The sequence below is a fragment of the Zea mays genome, chromosome 1 (genome assembly GCF_902167145.1).
Source record: "Zea mays cultivar B73 chromosome 1, Zm-B73-REFERENCE-NAM-5.0, whole genome shotgun sequence".
NCBI classification, from domain to species: Eukaryota; Viridiplantae; Streptophyta; class Magnoliopsida; order Poales; family Poaceae; genus Zea; species Zea mays.
In genome coordinates this window covers 32046542-32064962 of record NC_050096.1, presented here as the reverse complement: position 1 = coordinate 32064962, position 18421 = coordinate 32046542, and the positions used below count along the sequence as shown (strand labels likewise).

The 18421-nt window shown below is 48.1% G+C and overlaps 2 protein-coding genes across 2 annotated transcripts; both read right to left on the bottom strand.

Moving 5' to 3' along the window:
- Window positions 1–5545: 5545 nt before the first annotated feature.
- On the bottom strand, window positions 5546–8862 carry LOC103633351 (protein OBERON 3). Its single transcript, NM_001347222.1, has 2 exons — window positions 7022–8862; window positions 5546–6338 (listed from the first exon to the last, which is right to left on the bottom strand). The coding sequence occupies exons 1-2, from the start codon at window positions 8670–8672 to the stop codon at window positions 5782–5784; spliced, it is 2208 nt and encodes a 735-aa protein (NP_001334151.1). The 5' UTR covers window positions 8673–8862; the 3' UTR covers window positions 5546–5781.
- A 3347-nt stretch (window positions 8863–12209) lies between these two features.
- On the bottom strand, window positions 12210–17741 carry LOC100279246 (uncharacterized). Its single transcript, NM_001152267.1, is given in 8 exon segments — window positions 12210–13321; window positions 13559–13710; window positions 14413–14525; window positions 14606–14716; window positions 15037–15154; window positions 15297–15400; window positions 16220–16318; window positions 17083–17741. Coding segments are annotated over 8 exon segments (1962 nt in total). The 5' UTR covers window positions 17573–17741; the 3' UTR covers window positions 12210–12546.
- Between the last annotated feature and the right edge of the window lie 680 nt (window positions 17742–18421).

Sequence of the window (18421 nt, the reverse complement as noted above, 5' to 3'; positions counted from 1 at the left end):
TGTCGCCACTCCGGTGTGACTAGACACGGGGAGGTGATTCCTCCCTCTTCTTGTTGCCGGACTCCCCCGATGGATCTTTCCCGTGGCTTATGGCGGGCTTCTCGCCGTTCACCATCTCCTTCTTGGTGTGAGCTCCCGACATCACTTCGAGCGGTTAGGCTCTAATGAAGTACCGGGCTCTGATACCAATTTAAAGTCGCCTAGAGGTGGGGGTGAATAGGCAAATCTGAAATTTATGAACTTTAAGCACCACTACAAGTCAGGGTTAGCGTTAGAAATAAAAGTGAGTCCGAAAGAGAGGGCGAAAACAAATCACAAGCAAATGAATAGTGTGACACGGTGATTTGTTTTACCGAGGTTCGGTTCTTGCAAACCTACTCCCCGTTGAGGTGGTCACAAAGACCGGGTCTCTTTCAACCCTTTCCCTCTCTCAAACGGTCACCTAGACCGAGTGAGCTTTTCTCCTCAATCAATTGGGACACTTAGTCCCCACAAGGACCACCACACAATTGGTGTCTCTTGCTTTGATTACAAATGTCTTGGGAACAAGAAATGGGGAAGAAGAAAAGCGATCCAAGCGCAAGAGCTCAAAGAACACGGGCAAAACTCTCCCTTCTAGTCACTAATTGCTTTGAGTGGAATTGGGACTTGGTGAGGCTTTGATTCAATCTAATTGTGTCTTGTATTGAATGCACTAGCTCTTGTATTGAATGTGTTTGCTGGAAAACTTGGATACCTTGAAGTGTGGTGGTTGGGGGCATTTATAGCCCCAACCACCAAAGTGGTCGTTGGGGAAGGCTGTTGTCGAAGGGCGCACCGGACAGTCCGGTGCGCCAGCCACGTCACCCAACCGTTAGGGTTCGACCGTTGGAGCTCTGACATGTGGGGCCACCGGACAATTCGATGGTGCACCGGACAGTCACTGTTCACTGTCCGGTGCGCCTTCTGGCGTCTGCTCTGACTCTGCGCGCGCAGTCCGCGCACTGTTCATGTACTGTTCACTTTAGCAGACGACTGTTGTCGCTGTTAGCCGTTGCTCCGCATGGCACACCGGACAGTTTGGTGCTACACCGGACAGTCCAGTGAATTATAACGGAGTGGCATTTCCAGAATCCCGAAGGTGGCAAGTTCGGAGTTGATCTCCCTGGTGCACCGGACACTGTCTGGTGGTGCACTGGACAGTGTTCGGTGGCACACCGGATAGTTCGGTGCGCCAGACCAGGGCAGCCCTCGGTTGGTTTTGCTCCTTTGTATTTGAACCCTTTCTTGGACTTTATATTGGTTTGTATTGAACCTTTGGCACCTGTAGAACTTATAATCTAGAGCAAACTAGTTAGTCCAATTATTTGTGTTGGGCAATTTAACCACCAAAATCATTTAGGAAAAGGTTTGACCCTATTTCCCTTTCACCTATAAATATAGGCCCTCCCTGTAACTTGTACTGTGCGGTTGATAATGGATATGTTTTCTCGTGGTTGTTTGCTCCTCATATTGGAGGGGGTTTTTTCATGTAAATCATTGTGTCTATTTTATTTCCCTAACAAATACGTCCTAGTATGTTCGTGTGTGTGCACATGGCTACAAAATCGATGCACATAGCATATAGTGGTTTCGAGTGTCCTATGGCCTAAGTTGTAGCAATACTACGCTTGTCATACCTATAATGTCACATACCATGCATTAGTTTTTTGTACCTAATACTTATCCAATAATCTAACGTAATAGAATTGTCATCAATGTTTAGATGTGGGGCCCCAACCTTGGAGTTGTACTACCCTCGATAGGCCTAGGCACATCCTTTAGTCTTGAGACAGGCTTACACTTAATGGCATAAAGTTCATTGTCCCCACGAGGCTTTGGGCCCCAAAGGGTTCAAGGCCCAACCGTCATCATAATATGAAGTTGGGGGCCTTTGGGACCTTGGAGCCAAAAGAGAGCCCCTAGTATATAAGTGCCATTGAGCGCTCTAGGGGCCAAACGGCCTCGAGCACTTGAACCATTAATAGTGTCCCAAGGGACGAGGGCCCCAAAGGCTTGAATTATTCATCAGTGCCCCATGGCATAAGAGTCCTCGAGTACTTAGACTATCATAGCCTAGGACGCCCTAGGGCACTAAGGCCCTGATCTTTAAAGCATGCCAAGGCTCGATTGGCCTCGAGACTCTTATTAGCTTCTTATAAAACTTTGTGTAGTTAATTTATTTGGGGCGCTCTAATGTTAAGTTACCTGGTGCCACTAGGTTTTCTGATGCATATATTACATTCTGTATGAGTACATGTCTGGTGCTAAGTCCAATGGCACACTAGATATGTCAAGTGTACTTAGCTAACCTGCACAATTTACATGCTATCTAGGTGTGCCTTTCAATGCCACGTTTGGTGGTACACCAAACACATCGATGAGTGTAAACTATCTGGAAACACTTATGCAAGCCCTTTAGGTGCCCTGTCTGATGTACCATACCTGGTGCACACTAGACATGCCAGTTCAAGGCTAAAACTACACAATACACAACATATCTGATGTTGTATCTGGCGAAGCATCAAACACATTTGGTGCTACTGCAGACTATCCAACTCACTCGATTCAAACAATTTTCAAGTTAGATTTTAATTCAAACTTTTTGTGGGCTCTCTTGGGTTTATCTAACGCTAGTTCTCATAAGTGTGTACCACCACACATAACTAGACTCACCTAGGTCAAGTTACTCATCGCATGCCCCGTTTATAGTACAACTAGATCAAAATAAAGGTCCTATCACTACTCTGAGTGTCCAACAACTCCATTGACACTTAGAACTAGTTAATCTTTAACCTTTTTCTCCATTCTTTTAAAAAAACGACCTTTGATCTCCATCAACAAGGGCATCAATGTTCATCATGCATTATTTTGACCTAACTTACCTTGTTTGTGCAAAATACACATCAGTCATAATAATATTATGTTATCAATAATCACTGAAACTAAATCAGGGACTAGATGCTTTCACTTATGTCTTGAGATAGGATTCCACTTAGTCGCATCAAGTCACTTGTTCTCATGGGGACTTTGGGCCTCAAAGGGTTCGCAACTGGACCATCCTCATGATGCGATGTTAGGAACTGTTGGGGCCTACCTTTGCCGAAGGTCCTCAGATGACCCTTGTTTTGGAGTGAATAAATGTGTTTCTGGTACACAACATACAATAGACAAAGTTAGCCTTCGGTCGAAGGGCTATCAAGGATAGCCGAAGCAATGAGAAGAGAAGCTTCGTCTAGCATATGTGGTTGACAAGGAAGGAGCTCGAAGCTGTCAGCTTCGACATGAAGAAGCTTCCGGGCACGAAGTGATGAAGCAAACGAAGTCTGAGACTTGTGTAGTAAGAAAGAAAGAGAAAGGACAATGTTACCCTGATGTCATTTGTAAATCATGTATGTAAAACCTTGGGGTATGGATGTAATTTTGTACGAGGCGGTTCGTCTTCCCTATAAATAGATGAACAATTCCATGTAAAAAGTCACATTTTTGGGCACCATAGCTTCATGTTTCTTAGCCTTCGAAGAACCTTCGTGCCACCTTGTGTCAAGGAACCGAAGGTATGTTTGTAAACTTGTTTGATACTAAGGAGGATGAAATAAAAATGCTAAGGCATATGAGATGAGTTTCATACACCATTATTTATTGTTGTTTTATTTTACATTGTTTCATTTACACCCTCTTTTGAAGACCTTTGTCCTTCACAATAACATCTCGAGGAGGTGTTAAGTTAAGGACGAAGGCCCATGTACTTAACTTGTGTTGTCTTGATTTTCAATGCAATCAGGGGATTGAAATCAAGTATTCCATAGGGACCTTAGGGACTTTGGTGCTAGCTAAGTGCCCCTAGCATCTAAATGCCATTGAGTGATCTAAGGGCTAGACTACCCCCAAGCACTTATACTATTCATAGTACCTCATCGCACTATAGGCCATGAGGACTTAGACTCATGAGCGTCGTGGGACATGAGGGACCTTAGGGGACTTGAATTGCTCATCAGTCCCTCTAGACAAAAGGAGCCTTGGGGACTTAGTTCATCCTAGTCTAAGATGTCCCGGGGCACTAGGGGCTCTAATCTTTAGAGCGCCACATGGTATAATGTGTCTTAGGTCTCTTAATACCGTCTTATGGGACTTTGTATATTTATTTCTTCGGATTGCCCTTATATCAAGTTACCACATGTCAAGCCTTCATCTCGGTCTAGGCTAAGGGAGGTCCCTAGGGCAGGGACGATGGTTCCAGTAGGTAGGCCCCCACAACATTATATATTAGGATCCTTGATTATGTCTTGAAGGGAGTAGGGAGTATGATATTCCCTGATTGCACTTGGCGTTAACAAGGAGTATGACATTCCCTAATCACTAACAATATAGATTTGGTTAAATTGTTTAAAATTTGACTCATTGGTAAATGGATGGGTATTTTTTGGGGATGAAGCGTGCTTTTATTTTGATGTAGAGGAAGTAAAATCGATATGGCGCGGCGATATAATACATCATGCCAATCTATTACATTCGCCAAAACCAATGGGGATGCTGAGACATTCTCATGGGGATGCCAACTACAAGACTAAAATACATACAATGATATAGATGTATGAACTGGCAAACCACTAACTGAACCCCAAGAATTCTTGGATAGGTTCATTCCACGCTACAGCGCTTGGTACTCGGATATCCGCTCGAGGCATTTTCTCTACCCCTTCTTACCCTGAAAAAGCATTGTCACCTTGTGTTGTTAAACCTATAACCACTTTTCAGCTAACCTAGCCTCCTCTATCCCTCCATACCAACAAGTGGTAGTGCAATAATATTGACAATGACATGTTGTCCATCGACTATGCCTTTCGGTATGATCTTAGGCCCTAACTCACCTTCTGTGGACGATCCTTGTATAGGTCTTTAGATTTCAGTCTAGAGTATGTTCTCGTTCACTTTTCAAGAAAATGGCTATAAAGAACAAATTAACTCTTAGTGGTTAGTGACTTTTTTAATCCTTTGGACCTTGGTTCTATAGGGGAAAATTAAAAAGATTGAGAAATAGGACCATCTGATTTGATTTGTTCTCAGTAGCCATGAGACTTAGGGTGATTTTTTTTTCATTGGATGCTCTTATTACACTCGTAGTCTTTGAAGGGGGGGACCACTGGAAACAGTTGCTAATAACCACATGTAGAAAGCTTAATTAATTCGGATTGACATGAGGACCCAACTTTGTTGCATAGCTAGAATTTTTCCCATTATTTGACTTTTCATAAAGTGCAAAAAGAAACAGGGGAGGAAGAATGGAAGGGTGCAATTAGGTGTGCTCTACCACTGAGCTAATACCCCATAGCACGGGCCTTCCAAAGGAAGAACTGCTAAGCCAAAAGCGAGAAAAACTCCATCTACCATGTGATTTGTTATGTAAATATTCATATGTTCTTTTCTATTATGAATCAGGATTGTATGGCCAACCATTGCGGATAGAAGCGACTTTTTCTTTGGCCAAATGGTACTTCGAACTCGGAACAACCCTGAAGTGATTAACTGAGTGAATGCTGCCAAGTTATATCAGCAAGCGCAAGGCTAGGCATCCACTTGCAAGTTACAACAGCATTTAGATTATAACACAAGATGGTGAAAAAAAATACAACAATGGACACTCTCCTAACGAACAACACCAAATCTCAGGTATTCAGCAGCAGCAGCAGCATCAGGCAGTTGTTAGCTGGAGTCTATACCCGAAACATTAAGCAGCAGCAACATGAAATTGTTAACAGGAGCCTATACCCACATCTTCTTTGTGGCTTCCATCCGCTCGAGCAAGCCCTGGATTTCGGTCTGCATCCGCAGCTTCATCTTGTGGTAGTCGTAGTGCGAGTTCTCGAGCGTCTTCAGCTCTTCAACTTTCTTCCTCCTCTTCTCCTCCGTCTCCTGGAAGCACAGCTTTGCCACCTTCGTGGCGTACTCCTCCTCTAGTTTCTGGGTCTTGGTGCGGACGATCTGACGGTAGCTGTCTACCTCCTTCCTGGCATCATCGGCCAGTTTCTGGAACAGTTTCGCCTCAGCTTCCTTGCACTTCACGATGGTCTCAAGGCTGGAGGAGTCATCGTCCTTTGAGCTGGAGCTGAAATGGGGTTCTATAGGGAGTGGTTTTGGGCTGGCCTTGAGCACATCGATCTGTGAATCAAGAATGGAGGTGCTCGGCTTGAAGTTAAACGGGGATTTTGGCGGAGTGATGGTTGGGGTCTGAAGATGAAGCATATCTGTAGATTTACTCGTCTGAGCCGCCAGTATTCCTTTTGACTTGCTACCAGTAACAGAACAGTCTGTTACACCATCTGCCAAAATGTTCGAGTTAGCTCAAGATATTGCATCTGATAAATTCTATGAAACCAATTGCACAAGTATGTTGCATGGTTAATATAGAATGGCATCTGGTTTCTAATGCATCACAAAATGTGACTGAACAACAACATACAGAGACAGCTACTGAGCAGCGGCTTTTACTTTCAACAATATGTATATTTTGTTTCACAATAACATATGTAACTGTTGAAATAACTAGAAATCTAGAAATCAGCCACTCGAGAAAAAGAGCCTGCTGTATCTAGGAGGATCCTACAATGTGCTTAGCATAAAGATGACAAGATGAAATAAAATCAGAGGGCCTCAAGCTCCTAACAAACCCTGGTTTAGCTCATCCATATAATTTTCAATTGAAAAGGTATTTGGACTAACCAATATTAAACAACCATTAGTACAAATGTGTTATCAGCTGATTTCTATGAGCTTGTGCCATTGAACCTCCAAATTCAATAATCTCAGGAAGAACATTACCCAGTTTTCAAATTATGACAGAGATGTTGTAAATGAAAGAACCTATGCCTAACAAGTTCAAAAAATTAAAGTCCGTACACCATTGTGCTAGTAGAAATACCAAAGCAAGCAGCACTGCATTTAGAGAACTCAAGCTTGTAATAGGACATGCTAGCATGATGTGAAGAAGGAAGAGAGATCTCACATTTAAAGAATTGTAGCATGGTGTTCGTCGCATCAGGAGGAGAAATGAGTTTCTTTACAAGCATGCTGAGGACCTCTTCTGCCTTGGCATGGAGCCCCTTCCCCTCGAAATCCTCACTAGCAGCAAATATCTTCCTAACAAAGTCTAGCTCTTTAATCTGCGTCTCAGCACTCCAGTTCTGAGCACAGCAATTGAACACCTCCTTAACAAACCCAAACATCTCAGAAGCATGGTTGCAGCCGAGGCACTGGAACTGCATCTCGGTCGTGCCCATCGCCCCCTTCAATGTCGGACCTGGCCTTATCAAGTTCTTCTCTAGCGCGCACGCAGCATGGCACCAATGGGAGCAGACATCACATCCAACCCAGCTGCATGTATTCGCAGCACAATCAAACTTCTGGCACACCGGGCACATACACGCACTGCAGAAGCCCTTCTTGGTGGAGCAAATCTTGCACTCGCAGTCGTCCACAGGGACGGCACTCTTGCAGTTCAGGTTGCGGCACCGTGTCATCAGAAACATCTCCACAAGCTCGCTGCTGGAGACTCGGCCCTTACCAGTGACAAAAGTGGCCATGCCGGTTTTGATGGCCACCAGGATCTCCAGCTGCGTCTTGTTTGCCCGCCCCAACACCTCGGCAGTCAGGTCCGAGCGACGCTCCAGCTTCCGCTGCAGGCTCGACAGCTCATCCCTCTTCTCCGGAGCATCAACCATACCCCGCACTGTCTCCCGCAGCACCTCCAGGGTTTCACTCGGAAAATCCTGCAGGGCCTGAGCCATGGCTGGCACAGGGTCCGACACGATCTCCCGCAGGATCCTATGAGGCCGTGACGAGTGCATCCCCCCATGGCTGGCGTCAAAGCTGGCGCCAGCGCTGAGCGCGGCTGCCATCCTCGCGGGGAGCTCCGTGGGGAAGAAGGACGAGGTGCCCTCCTTGAGCTGCGCCGGGGCGAAGGCGACGCTGCCGTCCCCCATGGGGCGGAAGTTGAACCGGCTGTGGACGGAGCCGTTGGTGCCCTCCCCGGCGGCGTAGATGTCGGTGGAGTTGTGCGTGAGGGAGCAGCTCGGGTTGTGCGAGAACACCGAGTAGGAGTAGGACATGTCGTCGGAGTTGATGCTCCGGGTGCGCCCCGTGTTGGCGCTGTAGGTCCGCCTGGGGGGCGGCGCGACAGGCGTGGCAGGCACCGCGGCGGCTGCGGCCGCGGTCGCGCCCCGCAGATCGCCATCGACCGGGAGGAGTGACGCGAGCTGCGGCGGAGGCAGGGAGGAGGACGGCTGCTGCGAGGCCGGCGGCGGCGCGGGCGCGTCGGTGGAGAGGGAGAGCGAGAGCTGGAGCGAGTCTAGGCGGGGCTTCTTACCCCCGACCACGGAGGAGTCGTCGCCTGGCGGATCCCCGCGCTTGGGCGCGGAGAGGTGGAGGAAATCCCGCTCGACGCACAGCTTGGCGCTGGCCGCGGCATCGTCTGCCGGGGCAGCCGCCTCGGGGTTGGGCGGCGAGGATGGCCCCGCCGCCGCGGCTGGCGGCGCCTTGTCGCAGAGGTAGCTGCTGAGCGTGAGCTCCCGGTTTGGGAAAGGCGGCTCCGGCGGGTTGGAGTTGGACCCGGGCGCGGCGGCGCTGGCGTCCTTGGATCCGTCGGAGTCGCCGAACATCGTCGCTGGATCCGGCCTCCGGGTGAGCGCGGGGCGGATTTCGGTGCTTTTTTTTGTTGTTGTTGGCCGGCGGGCGGGGAAGGGAGGGGGCGGGCGCTGCGCTCGGTTGACTTCTGCACGCCAAAGCACCCACCACCACCACGCCACGTCGCCACGGGCGGAAATGGAGTGGAAGGTGAGAACTGACGTGACCAGGAAATGAAATGGGATTTGATTTGATTGTACTCCGTATTTGTTTATTTATTTAGGGGTGCTCAAACCGGCGGCGGCGTCTCTCGGTTTCGGCCATTTTGCCGAATGGTAGCCGTGTCGTGGAACAGTGACTAATACGTGCAAGGCGCTGGCGTTTGAGCAGCACAGCGCAGGAAGAGGAACGGGTCTGCCAGTCTCCTGCACTGTGAACCGCAGGCAGGACCGGGGGCTTCCCGTGACCGTCCGCAAAGCCTGAATCTATGCACCCGTCCGTCCGTGTAGTGTAGAGTGTAGACCGGTGCACGGGAGGAAAGGTGGGGACAACAAAGGCCAACTCACATGTGATTTCGGACAAGAAACCACCGCTTGGCGGGAGAGAAAGAGTTGGCAGAAAGAGCACGGCGGGGCGAGGCGTGCTGGCCCGAGTGGAGTGGAATGCCGACGCAGAAGCAATCGATCGGCGGGGAGAAAAAAAAAAGCTCGGATTTCATAACATATCTCTTGCCCGGCCGTGAGCATGGAGAGAGTGCAAGTGCCGCACTGACCGCAATGCACTACCATGCCAGTAAGGTTAGGTACGATAAGGCCCGGCCGTCATCCTCATCCGTTTTGCAGTCCCAGACTCCCCCGGTCCCGGTCCCAGGCATGGCACCCGTCGTCCAACCACTTTGTGGAACGCGTCCGACAGCGGCCCACCTGAAGCCGCCGGCCTGCTTCGGATCGGAGAGAGAGAGAGAGAGAAGATTTCCAAACTGCATTCAACGGCCGGACGACGGGTGACCGCGTCGTCACGGCATGAACCTGACTGCGCTTTTTGTCTGTTGTCTGATCGGGTCTCCTGCTCCGCCTGCTCGCGTCGCAATGTCAACGCCACGAGCCACCCAACCGCCGCGCCGCGCGCGTGCCATCCGTTGACGTCGTCGCGGTTCATCGACTCATCGTACTACCCGTGCTGTATCGAGCTGGCACTGTTCCGCTTCCGTGTCGTCGGGGCAGGGGCATCACGGCCTCCCGGGGATCTGACTGGATCTGGGTCGAAATCCCCGCGCGACAGACCAGGCATGTGCATGTCAGGACGTTTCCAAGCTCCCCTGAGAACGACTTCGAAAAACTGGAACGCCATTCCATGCCAAGAACCCACGACTCCCCCGACCGAGTGCACCGATCGAACAGATATCACAATTTTCTCCGGATGGAAACCGCGAAAAGCAAGAACGCCCTAGCCCTGTATCTGTTCTTGATGTGTTCTTCCTCGACGACACTTACACTGGAAACATGATAGAATGTAAACTCATCAACTCAGTCCAAGTCAAACTTAAATGAATGTTCGAAAAAAACTTAAATGATTTATTTTGGTCATCCAATGGTCTACAGGTGAGTTGCACAAAGATATCTTGAGGACACGCTACAACACCACAGGGGATGGTTCAGACCAGGGATTTTCTGGGAGGACAAGGATCTCAGGTTTTTTTTTTGAACGAACGGCACGAGATTGTGCACGTTTCTATTAATAAAGAAGAGAGTGAAGCAGTGCCCAAGAGACACCGCACTAGAGCTCTCAGAATTGTGTGCAAACCAGAACTTAGACTTAGAGGTATGGTATCTAGAAGATGAATTAATCAGCCCTTGCTTGTTCGAAGAAGTACAAGAATGCAATCAAATTGTTGATACGAAGCTTTTATTTGACTGCATTTGTGAAACTGTGACAGAAATCCAGGATATATACTTTAGAAACCCTCCATGCCTATCTACTCTCACACACAGCATAAGGGCACCTCCTCCAGCGGGACAAAACCTTATCTCAGAAATCAATAGCGTGTCGAGCGCCACCTTCACTATAGATTCCCAAGCACATTAGACCAGCTGGTATGCCTGGCAAAAAAACCGAACACCGGAACTGAGAAAACCGAAACTGAAAACCGAATTTCATTTCACAGCCCATCAAAGCATCATCGCCTCACTGAGTCACTCATCGCTCATCGGCCCAGCCCATCCCAACTTCACAGCGGGGTTGTCACGTGCCCTCTAGGCTCCAGTCCAGCCGTCACCAAGCCAGGGCAACAGGGCTCCAAGCCTCCACTCGGCCAGCAAGCACGCAGCGCCACAACGGAGTGACGGTCCTAAACCTAGGCCGCCGCCGCCGCCTGCCGGCCACACCAGCTGCTAGCCTGCTACGCACCGGGTGCCGGCCCCGGCCTCCACCAGCTCCTTGGTGTCTTGGTGCTTGCCGCTGGCCGCGTCCTCCACGCTCCACAAGCATTCAGCAAGCTGCTCGCCTCAGGAGTCCGGCCATGCCCTCCACCAGCAGGAAGCAGGTCGCCACTAGCTCACCGGCGGCCCAGCCCTCCACCACCAGCTCGGGTTTTTCGGTTAAACCGGAAACCAAACCGATTTGTGTGGTTAACCGGATGACCGGTTTTCTCTTTTCTAGGGAGAATTTCGGCTTGCATTATTCAAAAACCAAACTATAAAAAACCGGTGCCGAGTTCGCCTACGAGGTGACAAGCTCTAAATTTTAAACTATAAAATTTAAGAATTAGATCAGATTAGAATCATACTGTATTTTTTTTATTTATTTCTAAAATAAATTTAATTTAGGCCCTGTAAAACATTTTGATCGCGTTCCACGGCTGCGCGGTCGGCCTTGCTAGCGCTACGACGTGCGCAACGCCTGGCAGTTCCGGCGACGATGATGCCTACGGGCTACGGCCACGCTGCCACGTTGTCGCCCGAGCGGCGTTCGGCTATGGAGACGTTCCGGGCGCGGTACATGACGTACCGCGTACGGCTACTGCTACGACCGCCTCCAATAGCCCGCGCTGCTCCTCCCGTCAGGGGACGCGGGGGCGGTATTGCATAGGCACGGTGGCGCAACCAGATGCGCCGCGGCGCGGACTCTGCCATCTGATCGATCGGCAGCCCTGGTGCGTGCCGTGTCGACCGTGATGTGATCTGATATATGATTAGGGTTCTTGATTTAAGCCTACCATTGTAGAGCAACGGTAACTTGAGTTCCACGGATTGATTATAAGCCTCATCGCCTCTACTGCTCGCAGCACTGCTTCACTGCTTCGGCCATCCATGTCCAGTGCTATTTGTTATTCACCCCGTAGATGCAGCCGTATGCACATTGCATGCCATAAATCCATATGCTTTGCCCACGTCCTGAATAAGAACACTTGCAAAACGTTCAGGACCCAAAAGAGTGATAAGTTCACAGTCTAGGTTATAATTGACATCCACAGCAAACACCTGTAGCAGAACCATCTATCAGCAAGTAACAGTCTACCATAAGTAGTCTGCTACAGATGCATCAAAGGCCAGTCGATCACAAGAGAGTTCGATGCAAGAAATTTCGTCCACATTTTTTCCCATTTCAGATGTACTAGGTCGATAATATTTGGGCAACATAAACCATCAGAAATGGTTTTCACTGCCCACGACTCTGATAGCAGATGATAACCCGAGGCAATGTCGATAATCTAGATTTGCAACAGTGCAGCTACAAAGTTTAGGACAAATGTTTTCCGTCTCGAGAACTTGACACGATGATTCTTGTCAGGGACAAGAGAGTGCCAGCAAAGACCTCTGCTGAGCTCTGCGCACTACCGCAAATTCACGGCCCAAAATTCAACTCCTCGTCTCTTCAGTTTTCTGTTGTCTATGTACTATAAGTCCCACTCTATTCAGTTGCATGTCCATGTGGCTGGACCTTGCTACTCCCAACATTCTTCTGAACACCATTCTGCTGCTCCATACCTACAGTTGACTTCTCATCCGCAGAGCCGCCACCACCATTTAAGCTCCCATTGCATTCTGGTTTCTCCTCGGCTGTGCAAGATGTCTTTCTCGGCGAGTTCTTAGGAGAAAGATTGCCATTAGATGTCTCCTTGCCATTGACCTTACTATGCAGGTAAGCGGATGAACCTTGTGGAGAGTTGGGTTCGCCATGGCCATGAGAAGCCGGCATCATCTGATGAGGCAGAGGGTGGCCTGATCCCGGAGGAAGGAAGACCCCCGTACCAGGACCAGGGAATCGTGGCGGAGCAGGCCTTGGAGTAACTTCTTGTATCCAAGCAGCTGATGTATTTTGCAAGGGAACAGTTGGCGTGAAAGGTATGGCTGCAGCAGAAATAGGAGCAGGGGCTACAAATAGTGGCTGCATCCCATCAGACGGTGGGACGTGATGAGCTCCAACTGGTGGTGCTGGAAGTACACCGCTGATTGGAGCATACCCATAGTGTTTAGGACTTTGGGGATGGCGGGAGCCGTTAACTGGCCTTGATGACTGACCCCAGGGCATAGGAGGTGTTAATGGAGTAGACCAGGCACTTTCAGCTGGGATGTGCTTTCTTGCTACGGACTTTCCAAAATTCAGTATGACTCTCTGCTTGCGTGTAGCAGGAATAGCTCGCTTTGCACAGTCAATACTTCTCCCTTGCATGAGTAGAAGTGACCTGCAGTCAGGACAGGCAATAAAGTTTAGGGAGCCTATTAACAAATATGCACAACGTTATGACATGCTATCCTTATGAGCAGAAAACGAACAGCTGAATGGCTGTTTCCTTAACAAGAAACTTAAAAGTCCACGATGTATTGTACAAAGTGTGTGAACTATCAAGTGCTCTGTCTATGGTTTGAACCTTTTAGGAACCAAATGGAACAGGGAGAAGATATTACTAGGGAAGTTTTACCCAGTTGCGAGCGAGAGCTTCAGAGGACCTCTATGATCGCCTTTTTCTCCTGATATATAACGGCCAAACACCATATCACAATCTGTTAAGCAGAGGGTACAAAGAGGTCTACCATACCAAGAAGGGGATTGGTGAGGATGAGAATAGTCTCCCTGAAAGAAAAAAAATCATACATAAGGTCCATGTCAAGTTGTCCACAATCAGCAATAAAAGCAGTAAGCAAGGAGCTTTGTTTCTTGGCTCACCATTGTGGAGGCAGGTAATAAAATCGGCAATAGTATCATTCGATAGCACTACCACTAGGCAACTAGAACTACACAAATATTAAAGTATATCCCCCTTCCATGCATCCTACCCTTAAACCACCCAGGTTGAAGTGTATAAGTTGATTGTCTATCACTCTATCTTCTCCCAACAGCTTAAGCTTCTAGGTTGAACTAGTTAGTGTGTCCACTCTAACATGGTATTGAAAGCCAAAGGTCTCGCGTTCAAATCTTGACAAAGCTTCATTTGTGCCTCCGCCCCTTAATTTCATCGTATGTCCTTCCTCTCTAGCTGAATGTGAGTGGGGGTGTTGAAGTGTATAAGTTGATTGCCTACAGTTTCCCAATAGTTTAAACTTTTTGGTTGAACGGGTTAGTCCGTCCACTCTAACAACCCCAGCCATTCATCCTCTCACCAGCCTCTCTCTCATTTTTCAATTAAAATATGATTCCACCCCTTAATACCTACTTCTGTCAATGTACATCATGCCAATTTAACCATTTTGCATACTATCAAAGGACCCACCCTTACTACTTGGGCAACATATATTGACCTTGCCCTAAGCCAAACGAATAATAGAAGCAAATTACCTCATTGAAGATGTCAATGACACAATAATCTGGCTTGAAGGGTATAATTTCCTGCTGAGACAAGCGATCAAACAGATCATTCAGCAGCCCAGGAATCGCCTCCACCCTTGTCTCTAAATTCACATTTAATAAATACAAATTATTATCAAAACATGACATTAGCATTAGGTACTGCAGCACAAGCTTGATCTACCTCTTAGATTTTCATCATCAGGAGGGCCATCAATAATAGGAACACCCAGCTGAACAATTTCCCGTCCATGACCCTTCATTGGTCTTTTAGCAATAATAACCTTCTGTCTAGCTGTATCAAGTAAATTAGCATTAACTTGACAAAATCCCAAAGAATTAACTTCCTGGTGCATAAGGACTAGGACATTTTTCGTCATGGAAGTAGAAAAAAGAAAGAGAACAAAATCCCACAGAAACAGTGTTTTTCTAGGTTACCAGCACAGCTCTATCGAGGTACGCATTCGACATACAAATTGAAAAATTAGATATAGCATAAGTGAAACAGCAGACAAGCAAACTTCTAATAGAGAACTGCGCACACATAAGGTTATAAGCACAAAAACAAATAACTTCTGATGGATAAAAGGAAAGAACAAATGTTTAAAAGGTTACCTTCAAGCCCCCCTCGCCGGTAAGAGGCTCTTGTTTCATTGACTAAGGAAAGGATCTTATTTGCCTCGGTTACATTTAGTAATCCTTCATAAACCTTGAGCCCTTCAACAGTATTAACCTAAAGGAAAATATATATATATATTTTATCACACACCATGGTTATCCATAAGATGACGCTTGACAACCTTTGACATGTCAAGATGACATGAAGGGAAAACTGAAGAACCCAATTGAAACTCTACTTTTTTACGCTAACATACCATGCTGCCATCAATGATCTCATTGGTTGAATACTCTACAGGGGTTGCAACCATTTTGCTACTTTCTTCAGAAACAGCTTGCAGCTTTGATTTTTCCTCACCTTCTACAATATAAATAATACAAGGTCATAGTTTATACATGTAATATGTAGGATTATTCATTTCCTATCGCATTTTTTCAAACTCCATAAGGCAACAGTCATTAAGACATGAACAGAAGAATAGCACAATTCTCGTATACCCCTTCTATCTCTACAGGCTACCTTATTCCAGCCAAAAAAAGAAAGGGTGTCAAACTCGGGTCCTATTTGTCAGACATTACTCTCTCCAGAAACTTGAGGTTACAACATAATAGATCCATCCAACGATTTCCATACAGAAGGGACCAGTCAAGATGCGTCCACTGATCATTCGAGTCACAGCAATTTAAAAAGGATGAGCTCACAAGAACTACACATCAAGTAGTTACTTCGTAGGCAATATTAACAGTTTCAGCTGTTTTTGTGTTAATCACTGACGTGTGGTTGCTACTAATGGGTCAGACCTTGAACACTGTAGGCAACAATTTCAGTTGTCTGTCTCTTCCTAAAGGCACACTGTTATTAATGAATTGGAGAACACCGTCCCGCAATTAGCAAATGTACTAACCATATACTAGACGTTTTGAGTTGACAAGGCACCATATATAAAGTTATAAACATCGGTTGATTTGACTAAAACACTTGAGCAAACAACAATTATAAAGTTTGCATTAGCAACCATGTAAAGTAAAAAAGGCACATGTTTAGAGATAGAAAGGGTGTATGAGAATTTCATATTTTCCATGCGTAATCAATAAAGACTATGTGATGCAACATGCGGTTACTAAATAAATGAATATCTGAAAAGAGCGCACACGTATGCATGAGTATATGCTTATGTACCATCAGTTATAGGAGAATCCAACCGCAAACTTTTAGTATCGACGACATTCCCCGCTTCTTTCAGCCCCCTCCCTTCCTTGTTATTATGAACTTCACGTCCTAAGGGAAATCAAGAGCACATGAGAGATTATTTTAAATTAATTACTCATGAATTTGCCACCTTTGTCAAGGTAACATGCAAACAGCTAACATACTGCATTAAATGAGTTAAAATGAAATCGTAACTGCACTAGCATGGATAACTCAACTTTAATCTCCCATGCAGATGCTTGAGTGCAAGATTCAAATATATCATCCTTACATAAATCACAACTAAGACAGCAGAATAAATATTTAACTCACTTCATTGTGGACCAAGAAGACCTATGAAATGCTCAGAATGAACACTATCCACATGGAGAAGCTCTGAATAGTTTTGCACGTGCCTATCTATATACATAAATTAACACAGGGAAGGCCTTATCAGTATCTTTAGGGCCTCTCCAGTTGGCAATTGGTGCAGAATCACACAATTCAGCACGTTAAAAGCTTGACCTTTAAGACATCGACATTTATTAACACATACAGAAGCCAAAAGCAGCAACGCTTGATCAGCTTTAGGCTACCACATTAACACGTAGAGATATCAGCATTTTGGCAACAATGCATCGTTGGTTCAATACCTTGAAGACCGATCAGTAAACAAGAAAATCAAATGCACAGTGAAAATGCATTTGATGGATCGTACCGTTTTTGACCCATCAGAACTCCGTGTGGCAACGAAACAGACATTATACTAATGCCAAACAAATAAAATTAGAGCACACTATCACAAAAAGAAAAAAAATAAAAGCAGTGCATCACACGAAAAGATCTCGTCTAACCATCTTTCTCGGATCCAGTCGCCGCAGTGGCGGCGCCGCGCGCTGGATCGGGGCGGTAGTGGGCGCCGTGGCGATGGTGCTGGTGGGAGTGATGGGACTGCGAGAACGAGGCGCGGCGAGGAGGCGGCGGCGGGAGCGCGGCCGGCGACGCGCCAGCCCCGAGCGCCTGGGCCGGCGGCGCGTGGCGGCGCCAGCTGGCTTGCTGGAGCGCGAAGGCGATGTCGCTGACGGGGAAGAACTGCTGCATGTGGATCACGTGCGGCCAGTGGTGGCGGCGCTGCTGGACGAGAGAGAAGACGTGGTCGTACTCGCCCGGCTCGCTGATGGAGCGGAGGTGGAAGATGAGGTGGTCGACGATGGCGTTGGCGGCGGCGAACTCGCCGCGCAGCCAGGTGATGAAGCCGTCGCGCTCGTCGACGAGCCAGGCGGCGGGCTCGGCCGCGGCGGCGCCGGGGGCCGGCGAGGCGATGACGGCGGCGGCGGAGGCCATCGCCGTGCGTCCCTCACCACTGCGGGCCGCCGCACACCCCAGCCAGCAATGCCGAGAGGAGAGAGAGATCTAGGGTTTTGCCGTATATTCTCGTTACAGTGTTGTTGGGTTTTTTTTATTTTTTTGTCTCGGGTGGTGGTGATGATGCTGGAATGGTGGACTGGTGGTGGCGATGCTGGAATGGAGACGAGAGAAAAAGAGAGGGGGAAGCAGCAAGCAGGCGCGGCTAGCGGCAGTAGTAGACAGTGAAGAGGAGGTGGGAAGAGGAGAGCCGGATCTGGGCATCCGAAGATTCGTGAAACGGGAGGCCGGCGAGAGGGCGACGCGGCGTCGAGCGGAAACCTAACGACTATGTGGAGCCGCAGGGCCGATAGATGGGTCCGGACCCATGTGTCGGCGTGTGGGATCGGGAAGCGGCGGGTAGGCGGCGGCCGGAGCCCGTGGGTGCTGTGCTTTAGGATTCGCGGGCTTTCTGGATGCTGTTACGGGAGGCGGGCGTCTGTTGTAATGTTGTTGGTTCGCCGATCGCCGTTTACCATCTCCCAGATGCTCGCGGGTGGACAGGACCCGCTTGTATAAGTGGCACGGATCTGTGGCTGTGGCTCATGCCTCTGTTTCTGTTTGGCGAGACAATTTTGTATTGGCTGATGGCCGACGGGAAAAGCGGAACAGAAAAGCCACTGCACCTACTGTTACAGTTATACGGAGCAACAAAGCAGCGTCCTGTAGCTGTTCCAATTTCACCGTCCGACATGTGGGCCATCACCATTGCTGGTGGTGCGTTCACGCGTGCCTGTCTCTGCCTGCGAGTGAGGGCCCCAGCCACCAGCGGCAGCGCTCGGTGGGGGC